Source organism: Galleria mellonella, unplaced genomic scaffold (assembly GCF_026898425.1).
Source record: "Galleria mellonella isolate WM207_F2 unplaced genomic scaffold, CSIRO_AGI_GalMel_v1 utg246, whole genome shotgun sequence".
Lineage (NCBI taxonomy): Eukaryota > Metazoa > Arthropoda > Insecta > Lepidoptera > Pyralidae > Galleria > Galleria mellonella.
In genome coordinates this window covers 1,847,357-1,868,945 of record NW_026442050.1, presented here as the reverse complement: position 1 = coordinate 1,868,945, position 21,589 = coordinate 1,847,357, and the positions used below count along the sequence as shown (strand labels likewise).

The 21,589-nt window shown below is 36.1% G+C and overlaps 1 protein-coding gene across 2 annotated transcripts in view; it reads left to right on the top strand.

The window, feature by feature from the left end:
• Positions 1–21,589, top strand: part of LOC113517246 (TNF receptor-associated factor 4) — a 136,088-nt gene that overhangs the window by 70,333 nt on the left and 44,166 nt on the right. Inside the window, exon 1 of one of the 2 annotated variants that reach the window (XM_052894887.1) lies at positions 11,772–12,086. The exons of the other annotated variant lie outside the window; for it this stretch is intronic. Coding sequence (XP_052750847.1) covers positions 11,889–12,086 — 198 coding nt within the window. The 5' untranslated portion in view covers positions 11,772–11,888. Of the gene's footprint in view, positions 1–11,771; positions 12,087–21,589 lie in introns of those variants that run through there. 2 annotated transcript variants of the gene reach the window in all.

Genomic DNA, 21,589 nt, shown 5'->3' with positions numbered 1-21,589 from the left:
TTGGAATCAACTTTCAGCGGCTGTATTTCCGAAACGATACGATAACATAACCTTTAAGAAAAGATCATATTCCTTTTTAAAAGGCCGGCAGCACACCTGCTACGCCGTTGATGTTGTGGGTGATCCCGGGCGGCGGTAGTCACTTACCATCAGGTGAGCCGCGTGATCGTTTGCCCCCTGTATTGTAAAAAAAGGTAACATTTTGTCGTTCATGATACCTCTCATGCGTTGCCATTTCTGAGGACTAAGTACTTTGTAATTTCATTGCCATATCCCACCCTTCATACCGAAACGCTTCACGGTAGAAACATAAATTAGACTGTTAGAGATAGAGATTGGGTACTTCTATCCCATTCGTGTCTTTGCAGACGACGCGTGTACAAAGTCTCCCTCTGGTTTAATAAATATATTATTAGTAGCATATTTTTAGTTTAAACTCTTTAGTTAATGAACACACGGTTTTCTATTTTGCTTAGTACGAAACACTGTGGTATCTAGGACAAATGGAAACCAGTTCGTACCTTCGCAACACTATTGGCAACTACATACCAATTGCTTTAAGATTCACGCTAATCTCATGCAATTGGCGACTAGGCTCGAAGACATTTCCGTTATTATTTTATAGTATAGTTAGGATAGTAAAGATTGTGTCCCACAAGAGTACAGACTTCAATTGTGATAAAATGAATTATTTTAAGTAAAAAACCAATTTTGACAAAATTTCTATGGAATCAATCTGTAAGTGTAGGGGGAAAGGGATTGTTAGTAATGGAGACTGAGAATCCCATTGCTAGCAATATACCCAACCAGGTCGACCTCCTCGCGGTTCTCCCTGGAAACTATCATGGTTAATTCCTGATGAATTCATCATGATGGGCTAACTGACCTGTTTTCATTCTCATCTATCACCCTTCACTGGTGCTCCGCCAGCGTATCCTGTTAGCGCAGGTGGGGTTACCATACCATTTTCACCCATAAAAAAAAAATCTGTAAGTGTAAATTTTTTCATTTAAAAAATGAATTTTGTAAATTAATTAAAAAAAAACTATTTTCTAAAAATAATGTATATGGCAAAACAACGTTTGCAGGATCAGCTAGTAAATATATAAAAGAAAAAAAAACAATAGTAGATACCTAAGTAAGTAATAAGTTACCTCTATGTTCCATTTGTCTGCTAGATAAACTGTCATATCTGTCTTTTTACTGTATACCTATCTATTTATTGTATGGATAATCTGGTAGTATTGTTTTATTGTTACCCTATTCCCTTTGGCCGCAACAGAATATCAGTGCTTTGCTCTTTTGAAGGCGAGGCAATAAACTGAGTTGTGACCATTTTGTATTGCTATGGCACACGCACAAACTAAAAATTGTATTTGGCATTATGTATTTTTTCTTTTAATAATTTATGTTATCTCGATTTTTATGTTGTAATTTGTGTGCTGTAAGTAATGCAAATAAATTATCTAATTATCTATCTATCAATCTATCTATCAATAGAATTGAACCTCTGTCTCTTTGGAAAGTTTATTGCGAAGTAATTTTTTGAACAAAATACAATCAAAATTCGTTCAGCCGTTTGAGCGTGATTGAGTAACAAGCGTCCTTTTTAGATTTGTTCTCTCTCCGTTAGATATTTAATACAACAAGATTTTATACCAAAGTTTTCTGCTTAGGTACAGCTGTTCCACTCGTGCTGCTGCCGCCAAGCTACTGTGCCTGCATCCGTGTATTTCAGTTTAAAGTGAGATATCTGGCAGTGAAATTACAGGACATAGAGGCAAAATATCATCATCATCACCATAGTATCAGCTGTCATCTGTCCGCTACCGAAAGTAGGCCTCCCCTATAGACTAAGGAACGATCCCTAAGCCATCTGGAACCACTGACTTTCTGCAATTATTACCAATGCTCCCTCGCTGCCCCTTGTAATATACTAGGAATTACGCATGAGGAATATCATAGGCGTCACAGTATATTTTACAACATCCAAGGTACTGTTCATATCTATGACTGACACGGTCACCATTTTTCATCAGGTGGGCCGTCAGATAGCCATTCTAAGTTGTATAAAAAAGTCATAATAATTTAATTCCAGCACGAGACTGTTTAATATCCTTAGATACTATAATATAATATCTATTATAAATGTGAAAGTGAGTTTGTTTGTCCCTCTTGGTGCTATTATGGTGTAACTGACATCATGAAAAGTTGCCATACTTGGAATGGAGCATGATATTATAGCTACGTTTAATCCCGGCCAATCGATATATTCACACGAAGTCGCGGGTAAGGACTAGTACTTAAATATTTTCAATTGACGTATGTACAGTAATAAATAATGAACTTATAATATCAGTTTTGAATAAAAAATATGCGTAGGGCGGAAGTTCAATAGAAGTTCTTCGTAATTGTCACGTATGGTCGGCTGACGCGTGACCACGTCCGCCATTACATGAGACAATCGAAAAACAAAATGGCGCCAATGAGGTCATATTTTAATAAGTTATTCCAGGTACACGCGTGCATCGCGCACACGACTTTACCGATTACCTAATCGATTATTTGTAAATAATCGTTTCATGGCAGCGATAGGCTTATTTTTGGATGCGACACGTGTGAGGTCCTCATAATAATGATTAATTCATAAAACATAATATAAATATTTCATTTTTGCTACATCTATGGCTCTCTATCTATGGCAATTTATTAATGCGAAAGTTTATAAAGACGTTCTAATGTTTGTTACTTACTTACCCTTAAACGGCTAAACAAATATGAATGAAATTTGCTACATGGATGGTACATGGTAGATGGATCATACACGTGCTGATTTAGTCTATACTTTTCATCTTCATTTATTTATGAAAACTCTAGGATGCAGCTAATAAGTCTGTCAACAGCAATTACTACATTCACAAGATATTCACTAGAGGGAGACTTTGTACAAAAGTCGTTTGCTTGATCACCTCTGTCCCATTCGTGTTTCTACCGTTAAGCAGTTGTGTTTGCATGGCTGTGTTTCGGTTTGAAGCGTGGGATATGGCAGTGACTTTACAGGGTACAGAGGTATATCACCTGAGTCTTGAGGAATGGCAACGCATGGATGGTATCATGGGCGAAACAATATACTCTGTTATGCCAATAGTACTGCTCATGTTTATAGGCGACGGTAACCACTTTCCATCAGGTGAGCCGTCAGCTTGTTTACCATTCTAAGTTGCATAAAAAAAGTTTTTAATCTGAGTTTAGTAAAAAAATCTATAATTATATCTTCAGGTCTGAAGGTTCTGATGTGTAACAGTGATATACTTTTCATCCGACCTCGGCTTCGATCAACAATCGATGATTAAAGAACCTTGTACTCGTACCTTTAAGAGTATCAACTGTTTTTTTTTTTTTTATTAACCAATACCGCAAATGTTATGCAGCATAAAAATACAAGGTTTTGAATTAATGAATGCAGAAAAAAACTATATGTTCTGAGTTATTTATCTAAGTAAATTAAAATTGTTTGCACATAGACAAATTTTGTTTATTTTTAAAGTAGCTACGTGATGGCTATTAAGGTTCATTTGAATGAAACTGTTTTAATCATTGATTAATCTATACTAGTATTATGAAAAGGAAAGTATTGTTTTTTTGTTCGTTTGATTGTAATGGAAAAACTAAAAAAAATACTTAACGGATTCTAAAAATTCTTTCACTTATAGAAAACTACCTAATCAGTGGGCAACATACGATCTATTTTACTTAATAAAAGGTGTCGAGAAAGTATCAGGGCAAATAATAAATATGCAAAAAAAAAACATACGAAAAAAAAAAAAGTACTGAAGAAACTGCCAGTAACATTGTTGCTTGTTTATTTTTTCAGCACGGAGTCCATTTTCAATCGACTTCAAAAATAAGCATGGTCTCAATTCGGTTGGTTTTTTTTAAGTTTGTTACCTCATAACTCCGTCAGTTTTAAACCGATTTGGAAAATCCTTTTTTTATCTGAAAGGATATACTTACAGATTGGTTCCGTGGTTATTTTATCAAAATCAGTTCAGTGGTTTACTTTTTAGACCAAAATAACTGGTTTTGTCACAATTAATGTCGTTTTTTTGTCGTGTTTGGACACAATCTTTAACTATGTTCACTTTATCACAGCCATTTAAGTATTATATATATATATATATATATATATATATATATATATATATATATATATATATATATATATATATATATATATAATAACTTGGAATGGCAAACAAGCTGACGGCCTACCTGATGGAAAGTGGTAACCGTCGCCTATAGACATGAGCAGTACCATGGACATAACAGAGTATACTGTTTCGCCCATTATACCCCCCATGCGTTGCCATTCCTAAGGACTCAGGTGTTATTCCTCTGTACCTCTTTGTATTATTCTTTAAGTGATGCAATAAAGAGAAAATAAATAAATAACGCCTATTTATTTTATTTTTCTCTTTAACTGTGTTTTTTTTTAATGGGTGAAGAAGGTAACCTGCCTGCGCTGTCGGTATACGCTGGCGGGGTACCAGTGAAGGGTGACAGGTGAGGACGAATGCAGGTCAGTTGCCCCATAGTGACCAATTGAACAAGAATTAACCACTATGGTTCCCATGGGGAACCGCGCGGAGGTCTCTTTAAGTGTGTTACAATTAATGGGATCTATCACAATAAAACTGAGTGTCGGATGTTTATTCATATGGACTTAAACACCCTAACAGCATGGTGGTCAGAATTAAACGTGCCGATTGCCGCCATAAGAACCATGAGGGAGGGATTGGGGTCATTTCGCTAAATCTATTTTTAATTTTTTACAGTCCCGATCCGTGACACATGTGGTGTTAAATTGTGCTTCTTTTAAGCTTCGGGTTCTTGCATTTTCGACAGATGGCCGTATGATAATAGGTCAAGATGTTGGTCGGATATTAAAAAAAAAAAACACATATCTACGTGGGTAACTATTTAAAATGTATTTCAAATATGTTTTCAAAAATCTACATAGATAAAATTAGTATGTATGTATTTAGATAGGATTCGGTTAGTGAAAAACGTAAAGAATTTAATAATGCATTCATGTTATTTGTTGGTGTCACAAATTTAATTTCTATTTATTTATATTTACCAGAATTATATGAGTATTTACAGATTTTTCGTATATTCTGTTAAAGAGCCTGAACATTTCAACACACAAACACAATAGAAAAAAAGCCTACTTCAATTGTTGGAAAATCAGTTACTTTGATTTAAAAACGTTTAGTTTTTCTTTATGGAATCTCTTATGGAATCAATTTTGATATTTTTTTTTTCACACAACTTAAAATGGCAAACAAGCTGACGGCCCACCCGATAGAAAGTGGTAACCGTCGCCTATAGACATGAGCAGTACCATGGACATAACAGAGTATACTATTTCACCCATGATACCCCTCATGCGTTGCCATTCCTGAGGACAGATGTTATTTCTCTGTACCCAGTAAATTCACGCCATATCCCACCCTTCAAACCGAAACACAGCCATACAAACACAACTGCTTCACGGTTGAAACACGAATGGGACAGAGGTACCCAAGCAATCGACTTTTGTACAAAGTCTCCCTCTGGTTTTCTTTGGGACTAATGTGTAAGGATATTCTTTGAAATAAAAGATGAATTTTCTAAATCGGTTTACAACAGAAGGATTATTATTATTATTATAAGGTAACAAACATTAAGAAAAAATGAATTGAAAACATCTTACTTTTTAAAGTTGGTTGAAATGATACGTCTATCAGCAGTTGATTAAGCGGTTTTTGGTACTTGACGCCCCCTCTAGATGCATATTATATGATCATGTCATTCAATGATCTATGTTCACCATAACTTATTTAACATCAACAATAGAGGGTTAAAAACAATTTCCTGTCCAATGTGACTGCATTCAATTTATACTTGGTAACAATAATTTATTTGGTGAAACAATTAGTCGTTAAGTAATCGTAATTAAGACAAAACCATTATGTTTATCCCGGTTTGTTGGTGCACGTGGGTTTTTTAATGTTGTATAGGGGGGGTGCTCGACTATTTATGTGACGGGTGATAAATTTTTTGAACAATAAAGGTTATCTAAGTATGGGAAAACTAAATACGTGATAATTCCACGGGGCTGTCTATAGCTTTGTTTAGTTTATTGCCTTGCCTTTTCTAGTTCTGGTTACTGATATAAAATACATAGTTTGGGATGTGAAATTTTGGCATAATTCAGTTGGTTTTTTTTTTTTTTTTTTATTGAGTAACACAATCTTAATTATGACAAATTCTTGTCCTTTTTTTTTGATGAGTGAAAATGGTATGGTAACTTCACCAGTGAAGGGTGATAGATGAGAATGAAAACAGGCTAGTTAGCCCATCATGATGAATTCATCAGGAATCAACCATGATAGTTTCCAGGGAGAACCGCGAGGAGGTCGGCTGGTTGGGTATATTGCTAGCAATGAGATTCTCAGTCTCCATTACTAACAATCCCTTTCCCCGCAAATTCTTGTACTTACTTAACTACCAAATAAGCCTGAGTTGTTAAAAGTTACTTAACCTTCAACAACATCTGTAACCTATCAAGAGACATCAGTAATAAGACATTAAAAACGACGTAAAGACATAAGGATTTTTTTTAATGGATGATAATGAAATGGTAACCCCACCCGCGCTATTGGTATACACCGGCGGGGCACCAGTGAGGGATGATAGGTGAGGATGAAGTAGGTCAGTTAGCCCATCGTGACGAATTCAACAAGAATTGTTCACGATGGTTTCCAGGGGGAACCACGTGGAGGTCGACCTAATAAGGTATATTGCTAGCAATGGGGTTGTCAAACTCCATTGCTAACAATCCTTTTCCCCCAGATATAAGGATTAAGACGTCAAAATTTAGGTATATTTTTAATAATAATCTGAAAATAAATTTTAATTATCTCAGTGACAATTCACCAACTTTCCTAGTCGTGCAGTCTCAAACACACCGTTATAAGGATCCAAATAAGACAATTAGCTCTAAACAAAAGTCATGGTTATTTTACGGTGTCGGAATATAATTTATGTGCGCCCAAAAATAGTTCGCCTCACACAATCATGGCCGCCAACTAATTTCGTACAAGTATTTTGTACTGTTTCAAATTGTAACCCTCACTGTGGATAATTTGGTATGACAGCGAGTTAATTTTGATAATTTATTTTAAATGGAATAATTACTTGTGTTTTATTATTCGAGATCAAAATTAGATAGATAGATACTCTTTATTGTTTCCTCCAAAAGATTACAATAGTAAACTTATTATAGGTACAAACAATTACAAGAAATTATCACAATGAGAAAACACAACGTTAATATTCATTTTTTACAAATACGATCTTTAAACAGTAACATTATAAGCTTCGTATCTCCCAACCTTTATCTACATCACATCTGTAACGCAATATTTAACTCACAAAGAACTGTCTCTAGCAAACTCCTCGAACAAAAGCAAGGGTAACGCAGTCGGTAAAAAGAAAAGGGCTGCAGAGGTCGCTCGTATAACAAAGATGGGTAGTAATGACTGCTTTTGTTGCGTATTCACTCTTTAGTGGTTGGAAATTGTTAGAAGTACTTCTAAACTTAAGTGCCTACATAACATACGTTCAAGTAAATAAGACACGATAATTAAAAAAAAATGTATTTGAAATTCAATTTTTAAGTGAATTCAGGAAGACTCTAGAGACTATAATATGGGGTTCTTCAAATAGGGACATATCTTAGATCTTAGGAAATCGATGCTTTTTCTCCTATATTGATCTTAGATTGAGCTTTGATTTTTGGGGGAAAAATCTTAAATTTAATAATTCGTTATAGCACATCGTTGTCACAAATTTTAGCAATATAATAAAAAATTAATTACATACACGATATTTATATCTCTATGGAAGATTATTAGGAGAAGATGTCTTGAGATCAATCGTTCCTAAAAAAATAATTTTCAGAAATTTTCTCTATCTACTTTTCTGTCGGTCTATGCTAGGTCCGGCATCACGTCAAAACGACTGTATCAAATTGGATACGATTTTTACATTTGTTTTCCTGCAAGTTTAAGTTAAAATCTGGTGTATATTTTATCTTGACATATCGTCCAGTAGTGGTCATATCATTGGTTTTGTCTTCAGAAATCCACGCGTACGTAATAGCAGGTAAAAAGCTAATGAACGATAAATTTAAACGGACACCAATGTCGAAGATGGTGAGATTTTAAAAATCTAATTGGCTCAACTTTTTTGCATCGACCCTCTAAAACAAAGTCCTCAAGGGTGGCACTCAAGGCATGCGCTGCGGGCGGCAGCTGCGCGCGCACGTGGCCCCAGGAAGTCGGGGCACGCAACGAATCCTGCGCACCATTGTTTCGGATTCGCGCCCCACTGGCACCCGACGATTAGTGTTAGTGCACACTATACACATATCTCGTTTACTAAAGAAGTTATCTTCTCAAGTTTTTACAAGTTTACAATAAGGCGTTAGATCTTGTTTATGAAATAATAAGAAATGACAATTCCCCCAGCAATTCCCGTATGGTCCCGGCATTGAATAGGCCACCCCTTCTTTTCTCGTGAGTGTCGTAAGAGGCGACTAAGAAGGAACGAGGTATGGGCAGTAGCGTCCTTCTTAAAACGTCTCCAAAGCCTAATTGCGGTTGCCAATTCATCTGCCAAGTGTGGCAACTATTGGTTCACTACTGAAGGCTTATGTTCAGCAGTAGACGGTTAGATTCTCATATGGTGATGATATAAAGAAATAGCAATAAAATGCTCTCCACATAACGTCATTAGAGAGTAAATAAATGTAGCCCCGATGTCTTTATCAACTTTTAAAGCCTTACCGTTGCAAAGAGTGATTTGACAATATCAAATTATGTACAAAACCTTGACCTGTAGTTTGTACTAAAACTCGCATGTGTGTATAAGTGCTTACATTGAGTTCGTACCGAGGTGCGCGCGTTCTTGATCTATTATATTTCGCAATGTTGCCGGCATTGAGCGATCTTGGGGTTAGGGTGCCACCCTCGGTATGTCACGTGCAGTTGTCTATATTCATACGACGTAAATAATTGTATATAAACCGGTATTTGCTTGTAGAAATAAGATCCGGTTTAATGACATTGCTGTTTCTTTTGAAGACAATTAAAGGTTCCTTCGGGATGTTGTCTCGTTTACTAAAACGGTAATAGCTGACAAAGTAGTTAGGCGGTGATGATGATGATATCAGCAATTAACTGTCCACTGCCAAACATGTGCCTTTTCTAAAAGGAGGATTTGCCAGTAGTTGCCACGCTAGGCAGTCGCAGTTATGCTTTGGTGATGTTATTAGGTGAAAATGAAATGGTAACCCCGCCCGCGCCAACGGGATATGCTGGCGGAGCACCAGTGAAGGGTGATAGATGAGAATGAAAACAGGCCAGTTAGCCCATCACGATGAATTCATCAGGAATTAACCATAATAGTTTCCAGGGAGAACTGCGAGGAGGTCGATCTGGTTGGGTATATTGCTAGCAATGGGATTCTCAGTCTCCATTACTAACAAGCCCTTTCTTCCCAAACAGCTATAGTTAAACCGGTCAAGATATTAATGTAATTAGGTATTTTTACATATTTAATTTTAAATTCGTAAAAATAATTCTGTCGTAATTGCATTAGAGTGTTTTATTATTTAAATAAGTGGATATCTATCAATAAATATAGAGACGCTAAGTTATGTTGCCGAATAGGGGGGAAAAAGAGGCTCCCATCATGGAATTACCAGAGGGAGACTTTGTACAAAAGTCGATTGCTTAGGTACCTCTGTCCTATTCGTGTTTCAACCGTGAAGCAGTTGTGTTTGCATGGCTGTGTTTCGGTTTGAAGGGTGGGATATGGCGTGAATTTACTGGGTACAGAGGAATAACACCCAGTCTTCAGGAATGGCAACGCATGAGGGGTATCATGGACGAAACAGTATACTCCGTTATGTCCATGGTACTGCTCATGTCTATAGGCGACGGTTACCACTTTCCATCAGGTGGGCCGTCAGCTTGTTTGCCATTCTAAGTTGTATAAAAAAAAAGGTAGTGCACTCGCAAATTGTATATCACTTTTTAAGGATTTTTTTCTTGTCATTAATTTGTTGGTACACTGGATTCTTGTTGTTTTTTTTTTTTTTCTTCTTTTATTCATTGTTTTTATACTTGTTTATTTTAGTTTTTTTTTGTTTTTTTTTTCTTTTACTTTTTATGTAATATCTACATCAATATATATAAATATTTGATAATGAAACGGTGCCCCGTTTAGGTGCAAACTGAAAATCAGCGCTGAACGAACAGCAGTCCAGCAAAAGCTGAGTTTTTTTTTTTTGATGGGTGAAAACGGTATGGTAACCCCGCCTGCGCTAACGGGATACACTGGCGGAGCACCAGTGAAGGGTGATAGATGAGAATGAAAACAGGCCAGTTAGCCCATCATGATGTGCTAACTGATGATGATGATCAGGAATTAACCATGATAGTTTCCAAGAAGAACCGCGAGGAGCTCGACCTGGTTAAGTATATTGCTAGCAATGAGATTCTCAGTCTCCATTACTAACAATCCCTTTCCCCCCGCAAAAGCTGAGTTTGTACCTATTGCCAGGCGCATACGATTACTGCACAATATATTGATTAATTAATATATGTACATTATAATTTGTGAAGAATGGCAATATTAAATTAAATTATTATTATTATTAAAATGATAACCAAAATTAACAAATGCCTACAAACAAAGTGGTTTGACAATTACATTCACTAATTACCGACAATCAATATCATTTGTAATTATTTAAAACTGGTATCTTTCTAAGTAACATTATTGCCAAAGACTATAATGAATCATACAATAAATATATCTTAATAATAATATAGGTATAATATAGGGTAATATAGGTACGGGGTGGGGGGGGGGGGGAGGGATTGTTAGTAATGGAGACTGAGAATGATGATGGGCTAACTGCTGTTTTCATTCTCATCTATCTTTCTTTATGTTTCTACCGTGAAGCAGTTGTGTTTGCATGTCTGTGTTTCGATTTGAAGGGTGGGATATGGCGTGAATTTACTGGGTACAGAGGAATAACACCTAAGTCCTCAGGAATGGCAACGCATGGGGGGTATCATGGGCGAAACAGTATACTCTGTTATGTCCACGGTACTGCTAATGTCTATAGGCGACGGTTACCACTTTCCATTAGGTGGGCCGTCAGCTTGTTTGCCATTCTAAGTTGTATAAAAAAAATTAGGGTCTGTTATCCAATATTATTTTTTGGATAACAAGACTTTTAATATATTAGTTGTTAGACCAGTATATGGATTATGTAACTAAAATATATAAATATTGCTATATATTATTCACCCCTAATAATAATAACACAATAACAGTTTCTTAGTTAAGTACAATATTTATTTATTTATTTATTCATTAGTACAAATATGTGTACATGGCGGACTTAATGCTAAAAGCATTCTCTCCCGGTCAACCATAGGGAAGTGTCAGAATACACGAATGCGGTAATAATAATAATTCGACGCATCATTCCATTTTCGAATCGGTCTCTGCGACTAGCGAATAAACAAAAGAAAATTCACTGAACCGAACCCTATAGGTGGCCTGCATAATCACATACAGTGCACCGTCGCGTCTCCCTACAACGTCCCCCACCATACTTGCAGGCAGGCGTTCTGTTGCCCTCGGCGATTGCCACAGCAATCTCGCGAGGCTCGCATTTGACCGCGGACCGTAGCACCGAGCGTACGTGTCGCTCCGAGTTACCGGGTTCAGTGAACGAGTGTTAGTGCATATGGACTATCAAGATGGTGAGGAGCTTATCGCAGTGGACGAAGACCCTCAGCTTCCCGGCGAGGCTGTCGCCGAATCGCACGTCTAAAGAGAGCGTGGTGAATGTCCAGCCCATCTTTCCGGGAGTCTCGCCGACCCCGAGCGCCTCGTCGATCCCCCAGGGTTCGGAGAAAACAATATCGCCGATACCGATCACCGAAATCAGCCAAATTGTAAGTAGGGACCGATTTCCTTTAAGGGGTTTTGTGTAATGAGACGGGAAAGGGAGCTAACTACAGCTGCACTTGCATCCGTGTTTTGAATATAAAGTAGTTCCTTATTTTACAAAATTCACGCTCTACTGATTTGAAGTAAACATTAAAAAGGTCTGCCGTATATGCAATTGTATTGTAGAAGAGTGTTCTCTATCATAAAAATTTAAATAAGCGATGAGAAATAGTTTGAAATATTTGAAAGTTAAACTTACTTAATTTATGTTACTTTTCGACACATCTTTAAAAACGTATTTTTAATTTTAAAGTTGTCAACTTGTAGCAATTGAATTTGGAATACAGGTCCTTTAGTAAATTGGCTATATTGCACAACGACAATGATTTTCTGTTGACGCAACTTGTTGATTCTTTATGAAATGCCTTGCATTCCTAAAGGTGTTGTCTTGAAAGCTCTGTTATTATTCAGTAGCAACTATCGCTGCCTTTGTTTACAAATAACGATCCACAAACTGTACCCGTCCGTTCTTTATCCGAAAAAGGGACGTTACAGTTATGGCCGCTTTCCCAGCCTTTAGACGTGTTCGAAATTTGAACGAGACTTAGTGACCATATTAGCGATTCATTAAGTTCAACTTTATTACTGAAAGGAAATGGATTGAAAACGTGTCGCGTTTCCGTCGTATATGGTGATCATGAGAGCGGTCATTGTACTGTGTATTTTATAGATTGATGCGTTCGTATAAGTGGTACCCACAGTATTACAATACATGCAGGCAGTGGACTCGGAAACGAGTATTGCTAGTGTGAAGACGCGTGTCGTGGTAGGCGGGAGCCGGTGCGCCCGCGCAGATGAACCGTTATGTCCCCCTTGCACTCACCTTGCCAAGGCCGCGAGATGCCAGTTTTTGCAAAGCATGAAAGCATATGACTTTCACCTTTTGAGATGTTGAGATGCCTTTCTAAATACTGAAATCTGTTTTTACCAACAGCTTAGGTTTTGAAAACAAGGTCCACACAACCTTTATAATGTGCTTGTTATTTACAAAGCCAATATGTTATTAAAAAATACAATTTATTCAAGTATTCTCGGTACTGAAATATGTTTTGTAGTTGTTAAAATGTTAATGAATGTTTTAATTATACATTTATGTATTACATAAGTTTAATATGATACATGCTTAACTGTAATAGTTATTTCTGTATAAGCACGCATCTGTTTACTCTTGCATTTGATAATTGTGATAATTCAACTTACATTTTAAGAACTTATCGCAAGATATCTTGCTTATTTCAAACTTAACTTTTACATCGTATAAGTATTCGTTAGTATTACTTGTTACACCGTTTCTTTTGAAAACTGGATTAAAAGTAATAATAAATTATTCCCACAAGGTGAACACTTCGAAGAATAAAAGATGAATTAGTAGGCAAACACTATCCGGTCGAGTTAACTCATTGGAATGCATTCGTCTGGCGAGCCACTGAATTACAAACAGAAAAATCAAGTTCTAACTATTTATGTTCAAATAAAAGCTATTTAAATCGTGATAAACTTAAAATGAGAGTAAGGGAGAAAACTTTATGCGATGCAAGACGATAAAATAAAATTGATACGGAATTGGCAGAGATAAAGATATGTCACATAAAAAAAATATCGAATTGGTTTTTTTGAAGTTGCATAATAAGGAATGTAAATTGATTATTGAATGAACACAATAAAATTATATGAACGTAAAGTACTTACTGATTGTTTAATACTTTATAATTAAGTACAACATTGTTCGTTTGAATGCAAGCTGCGTGCCTGTTTGCATATTACTTCCTCAGTATTTATATTATGCTAACTCAGCAAAACATGTTTACTTTATAGTATTAATCGAATAATGTAATTATTCTATCAGTGGTATTGAAAATGTGATAAAATTTAAATAACAATTGTTTATTTTTATAAATAACAATTTATGAATAAGTAAATTGAAATAACAAGCCAATAAATGTGTTTTAAAACGTGGCACTTATCACATATTGAAATATGTGACATCGATTACAATAAATGACCACAGAAAATTATTGCGAATGAATATTATTATCCGGAATTTGCAAGAGATGTAAGAAAAAAATATCTTATTGTCCCATGCACACAAAATGTTAACGGCCGTATGACCTCATCGCGTTGTAAATTAAAAAACTTGTAATAAAATAACATTTCATCGTAAAGAAAGCCATCAATGTGCGCTCGGCCATTTTGGATTTATAGCGTGCGCGTCGGCGTTTTTTGACGGATCCTAAATTTAAAAAGTCATTTGACGTCTCACGTCATTTACTGGCGGTAAATATGGATGTATGTGAATTCCTTCGTCTGCAACGGAATGTTATGGTGTTCAGATTGCAAATGATTACAGCACACACTGTCTCCGTTATTAGCTTACGGCGAAGAGACACGCGTGTTTGCAATATTACGTACAATGTTGCTTTGAATCTTAACCACTTGGTAAGCGAAAGGCGCTTTAAATATGAATGGCTACTAATATTATGGTATATTTAACTTAATTAATATAATAATTGTTAGATGCGGCATAAATAACAACTCTGGTTGATGCAGTTATAGTTTAATCTTCGATATTGTGAAAATCTTACAAATTTAGTATATATGAACGTAATACAAAAGGTAACAGTGTTTCTCTCGAGGAATCACGTAGCAGTCTCGTTTCAACCTCGCAAATAGAATTATTAAAAATCCGTAGGGTAGTATTATGCGAGCCGATATGATTGTGCCGGTATGTCGCTTGGACTTGTATTGGTATGAACATAATATAAATTTGTAAATGCGAAGCAAATTAGACAATCTATTTAGTAAACTGTACTTTGATGAACATTAAATAAAAAATAAACGATGTGATTTGCGCGATGGAAGTAAATATATGTTTTAGAAAGCGTTATTTCAAATTTGCAAGTTTATATTGACAATTTTAAATCTAACACACCTTGTAGTGAGAAAGATGACACGCCTAGATTAGGGTGTGTCTAATCTACAGACAGAGGCGTAATGAAAGTCGAATAAAGGAGACAAACACAGTTTTAATCAAAGGGAACTTGATGACTTTACAAAAAAATAAAAAAAGATAATTGCGGCTCGTATCTCACGCGATCATTTAGCGTTTACAGCTATCACGATCTCCCACAATTTGATCGATGAATGTGTAATTTTCTAAAAGTTTGAAATGTTTCACTATCCTGATGTTGGGTTCGCGACTTGGCCTGTCCTTTTTTTTATACAACTTAGAATGGCAAACAAGCTGACGGCCCACCTGATGGAAAGTGGTAACCGTCGCCTATAGACATGAGCAGTACCATGGACATAACAGAGTATACTGTTTCTCCCTCTGGTGTACTTAGATTTTTAGAAGTTTTTATTATTTATGATTTAATTAATCCAAATAATAAAGTCCAACGGTCGTATTTCAAACGATAAAAGTACACAAAAAAATTAGAAAAATGAAAAAAGTTTTGGACAAAAGAAAGTATTAAATTCGTCCGAAAAGTTGAAAACTTTTCGACAAAATTCATTACGGCCAAATTTGGCGGTAAAAAAGTGATTTTTTGTTACAAAAATATCAAAGAGATTTTAATGAATATAATTGCTGAAGTAGAATATTTTAGACTGTCTAGAGTCTAGACCAGTGATTCTCAACCACTGTGCCGCGGCACTTTTGTGTGCCGCCAAATTTTAAAAGTGTGCCGCCAAATTTTGCAAATATTTAAAATTTTTGTCATAAACTATTTATGCAGTGTGTTGTAGTAAGTAAATAATTTTTATCTTTATCTTTGTGTGCCGCCAAATTTTGAAATCGTTAAATATGTGCCGCAACAAAAAAATAAAAATGGTTGAGAATCACTGGTCTAGACAGTTCGCCTGTGGAACTCGCTATCTTTCTCTTTACGGTGCGCTCAAACTCTCACTAGCTTCAAAGCCTTCTCGTATGTCAAGTCCCACTATATCTTCTTTTAGTACTAATTTCTTACTACTTTACTAATATTATTTATCATTAAAATTTACTGTATTTATTAATTTTATAAATGATTCAATTAAGTATAAATAAATAAACAGGTGAGTCGCATGCTCGTTTGTCCTTTGTCTTATAAAAAAAAAGTATATATCATATTTTAATCTATACTTATAATAAATCTGTAGAGAGGTCAATTCTGTACATGAAATATATTTCCAAAATAACTATCAGGGGGTGATTAGTGATCGATACTGATGCCGAAAAAGCAATCAATAAAATTTTTGTCTGTCTGTCTGTATGTTCGTTATAGAAACAAAAAATACTCGACGGATTTTAACGAAACTTGGTACAAATATTCTTCATACTCCTGGGCAGGTTATAGTATACTTTTCATCACGCTACGATCAATAGGAGCTGAGCAGTGCAGGGAAATGTCTGTACATCAAAACCACTGAACCGTGAGGAAGGACATAGGCTACTTATTTTCCGAAAAACGACGTAAACGCGGACAAAGTCGCGGGAAACAGCTAGTAGTTAATATAATACAAATATATTATGAATTTTGTTCGTTTTAAATGACCAACAGATAAGCTAAAATGCCTTTTGTATTAACTAGTTGTTAAGCCATATTACAGTAGTCAACAGCAAGACAAAAAGTTCATTGGAAAGCGAGCAAACACCATATTTATTAGGTATTTTATTGCCTGTGGCGGAACGAGCATCTGCGTGTCAAATTCCTTGGTGCCATGTGCAACCTACTGGTGGGAAGCGAACCATGCACATGTTGGGAAAAAAAAAGTTATGTGGATTTAAAAACGATGGTTGTACAACATGCGTTGTTGGTTTAAGCTTGTTCACCGCGTCGCGATCAAGTAAGATTTGTCTGTTTTGTCCTTTGCCCATTATTTGTTGGAGGGAAATTTTATAGAATACTCATAGTATTATTTTTGACTAGTAACTTGCTTCGGCTTCGCACGGTGATATATAGATATAATTTTTAGTTATATTAAGTAGTATAATAAATTATATGTATTTAATATTATTGTCCAATATAGGTTTTTGTATTTTACGTACGTATACAATATTAATTCACTCTTGCGCCACCTATCCACTTCTATCTGTTCTCCTTTAACCAAAGGTTGTCTGTAAGAGATTGCCCTAGCGATAAGACCGCCTTTTGTACCTTTATGTAGGTATATATTTCAATTTGTATTTATGTTACTGTATTTCACTTGAATTATACAATTGTCATTGTATATTTTTGTTTCTGGTGCAATAAAGAGTTAAATAAATAAATAGACAGAAATATTTTAATAAAAAAATACAACCTATCTTACTTGATGATAACGTTATTTCCTAATTAGTTTTACAACTTACGGAGTTATGAGGTAACAACTGTAAAAAAAAATACAACCGAACTGAGAAACCTCACTCTTTTTTGAAAGTCGGTTAAATGTTACATGCCTCCATTATGTATACTGTAAGTGGGCCCCAAATTGAATAGTTCACCATAGATAGGGTGTATTTTTATGGCGTCAGCTGTTGGGCGAGCGTTGCGGAACTTTGCACCTCACTTACTGTATTAATACAAAACCACAAATGTTGATTACTAGCTTTTACCTGCGGCTTCGTCCGCGTGACCGGGCTGTGTTTAGGATAAAAAATAAATGATGTCTTTCTCCATCCCATGTCGTGATATAAATAAAAAATACCATATCAGCTTTTAACTGTCCACTGTTGGACATAAGCTTCCCCTTTAGGGGGTTTGGTAATCGTTGCCACGTTTAGCGGGTGGATTGGCAACCGCAGTTAGGCTTTGGAGATGTTTTAAGAAAGACGCTGCTGCCCTTTTCCTCGACTCGTTCCTTCTCCTCGATTGAACTCCTTTAGTCGCCTTTTACGACACCTGAAAGGAAGGGATGGCCCATTTTGTGCCGAGACCACATGGTACCGGGACCACAATAACTTCATTAATTGAACATGATTAATATTTAACTTATTAACATTTTTCTTTGTTAAAAGATAAAGAAATCAAATACAATTCAATTGTAAAATTGCTGTAACGAATCAAATGATGTTTTGCTATAAGTGAAAACTGTTGTTTCGTTCTAAAATTAAGTGGCCATAAAAATGTAACTTTCCATTGTTCATGTAAATTCTAATTGTTATTTGATACATATTTCACTGTTATTTTAAATGCGAAAGTTTAGACAGATGAATGTTTGTTAATCTTTCATGCAGAAACTACTAAACGGATTTGTATGAAATTTGTTATACCAGTAATTTTTTTTATGCAACTTGAAATGGCAAACAAGCTGACGGCCCACCTGATTGAAAGTGGTAATCGTCGCCTATAGACATGAGCAGTAACTATGGACATAACACAGTATACTGTTTCGCCCATGATACCCCCCATGCGTTACCATTCCTGAGGACTCAGGTGTTATTCCTCTGTAAATTTGTAAATTTACTGCCATATCTCACCCTTCAAACCGAAACACAGCCATGCAAACACAACTGCTTCACGGTAGAAATATGACTGGGACAGAGGTGGCTAAGCAAACGACTTTTGTACAAAGTTTCCCTCAGATAAAAATAACTTATGTCCTAATTTAGCATATAGGATACTGTATATACTGATTTACGCGAGCGAAGCCGCGGAATATAACTAGTTAAATCTGGGGGAAAGGGATTGTTAGTAATGGAACTGAGAATCCTATTGCTAGCAATATACCCAACCAGGTCGACCTCCTCGCGGTTCTCCCTGGAAACTATCATGGTTAATTCCTGATGAATTCATCGTAATGGGTTAACTGGCCTGTTTTCATTCTCATCTATCACCCTTCACTGGTGCCCCGCCAGCGTATCCCGTTAGCGCAGGCGGGGTTACCGTACCATTTTCACCCATAAAAAAAAAAAAAGAAACTAGTTAAATCTAAATCTCCCAAATTAGAAATAAGTCTATAAATATCTGTATTTACATAAAATAGACATAACTCATGCACCAATTCACATCACATAACAGTTATGTTGGTTTTCATTCTAAACTCTAAGATCCGTACCGGAAACATCATATTGGGTGTTTTTTTTTGCGCTTCCTTCAAGATTCAGTCCATCTCGTTTTTTTTTTATGGGTGAAAATGGTATGGTATCCCCGCCTGCGCTAACGGGATACGCTGGCGGAGCACTAGTGAAGGGTGATTGATGAGAATGAAAACAGGCCAGTTAGTCCATCATGATGAATTTATCACGAATTAACCATGATAGTTTCAAGGGGGAACCGCGAAGAGGTTGACCTGGTTGGGTATATTGCTAGCAATGGGATTCTCAGTCTCCATTACTAACAATCCCTTCCCCCCCCCCCCCCCCCCCCCACACATGTAACAGTTATAATAGTTTTCATTCTAAACTCTAAGATCCGTACCGGAAACATCATATTGGGTGTTTTTTTTGCGCTTCCTTCAAGATTCAGTCCATCTCGTATTACCACCTTATATTGAGTGTAGATTGTCTACGTAACATGGCACGCCCCTTCTACTGTTTATTTGTGTGATCATATATACACGTGATGCTCTGTTTGTGTTTGTTAGGAGACGTCTTCAGTAGCGGTCTGGCCAGAGGAGTATTATATTCCTTGGTCGAAATATTTTTACCAGAGGTGGACTTTGTACGAAAGTCGTTTGCTTGGGCACCTCTGTCCAATTCGTGTTTCTACCGTGAAGCAGTTGTTTGCATGGCTGTGTTTTGGTTTGAAGGGTGGGATATAGCAGTGAATTTACAGGGTACAGAGGAATAACACCTGAGTCTTCAGGAATGGCAATGCAAAGGGGGGGTTATTGTGGGCGAAACAGTATACTCTGTTATGTCCATGGTACTGCTCATGGACATAACATGGACAAAGGCGACAGTTACCACTTTCCATCAGGTGGGCCGTCAGCTTGTTTGCTATTCTAAATTGCATAAAAAAACCTACTTATTTGTAATTATTTAGATTTTCGAGGGGCGTGTCGTGTTATCTTAGACTATCTTTACCAGAGAATACAAACGTAAAATATGTTAAAAAATATTCAACGATAGAACGATATTGGCTGCGGCTTATCTGGAGTAGTATCTATGGCCTTCGGGTTTATTATCTATGATTTTGTAAACAGTTTCTTTAATCTAATTGTTAGCTATTCCCATGTTATAATACCAAACTTATACTAGTAGTGATATCTATCTAGCCAGGGAAAACCTTAAAAAAAATTATAGAAACTACAGGGGTCATTGCCCTTTAAATAAACTTTTATACACAAGGGCCACATACATCCCTCTATGTTGAGGGCTTCTACTTCTAATTACTATTTAATCATTAATTCAAAAACATCATGTAACTATCATCATCATACCAATGATAGTGAAAGTTCTTAATAAACCATAATTTTAAAAATATCATTAGCCGAATAATTAAGAAAAAAAATCGAACAATACAGAGATAATTTCACCAAATAATTCGATGCACCTTTTGGTGCAGCCTCAATCGACCCACATCCGCAGAGCCAAACACCACCTGCACCTTAGCAGCTGCTCAACAAATATTTAAAGCTTTTATAAATGTATACAATTTCGGAGATTTCGAAATGCACGCGCACGCATTCAACAACAGCCGACGGATGGTAAAATGTTCATAAAAAAAAAAATATCCGAAACGGAGGAAGGATCCGAGACGGTTTTGATGTCAATCAGCTGATGACTACGGCATATGGTATTTTTTTGGGCTCTCTCGTTACGCTCGTGAAAAGGTCCTCTTAAAGGCAGATGTAATTTGAAAGCTATGGGTGAAGTTGTATATACTTATTAATACACTTCGGTACATTCGTTTTTAATATCAGGTTACAACGAAAATGTATACAGGCAGATTATCCTTTAATGGGAAACACAGCCGTGTAAAGAATTATCTGTTATATACCAAACTAGCGACCCGCTCCGGCTACGCAGGGGTGCAATGCCGCACCGCTATGTCCCTGCATTTTAAATCTGTAATATCTTCGGGGATAATCATTTAAATTACATGCTGTAGAGGGCCATATTGATCAATATAAAATGGACAATGTAGTTAAGGTACTTAATTGGACAAAAATTAATGGTGTATTGCTTAAAATCGCTTCGTAAATAAGCCATTTTTTTCTATAAAATGTAAAGGATAAAAAATGGTTATTGTGGGTTATCCTTAAGAGATAGACATATACCGTCGCGGACTTTTTTGTTGACCTTTTTAAGGTGTACAATACTGTAGTACGTTAGTTTGTTTTATCTCATGGGGTTCAGCCAGCGTTTGCAATGTAAGCGCAAAAAATTTGTTTTATTACGACATTACATTAGAAACCTCTAAATTTATCAGTGTTTCTCTCCAATATTATGCATGTATTATACATATAAATCTTCCTCTTGAATTACTCTATCTATTAAAAAAAACCGCTTCAAAGTCCGTTGTGTAGTTTTAAAGATTTAAGTATA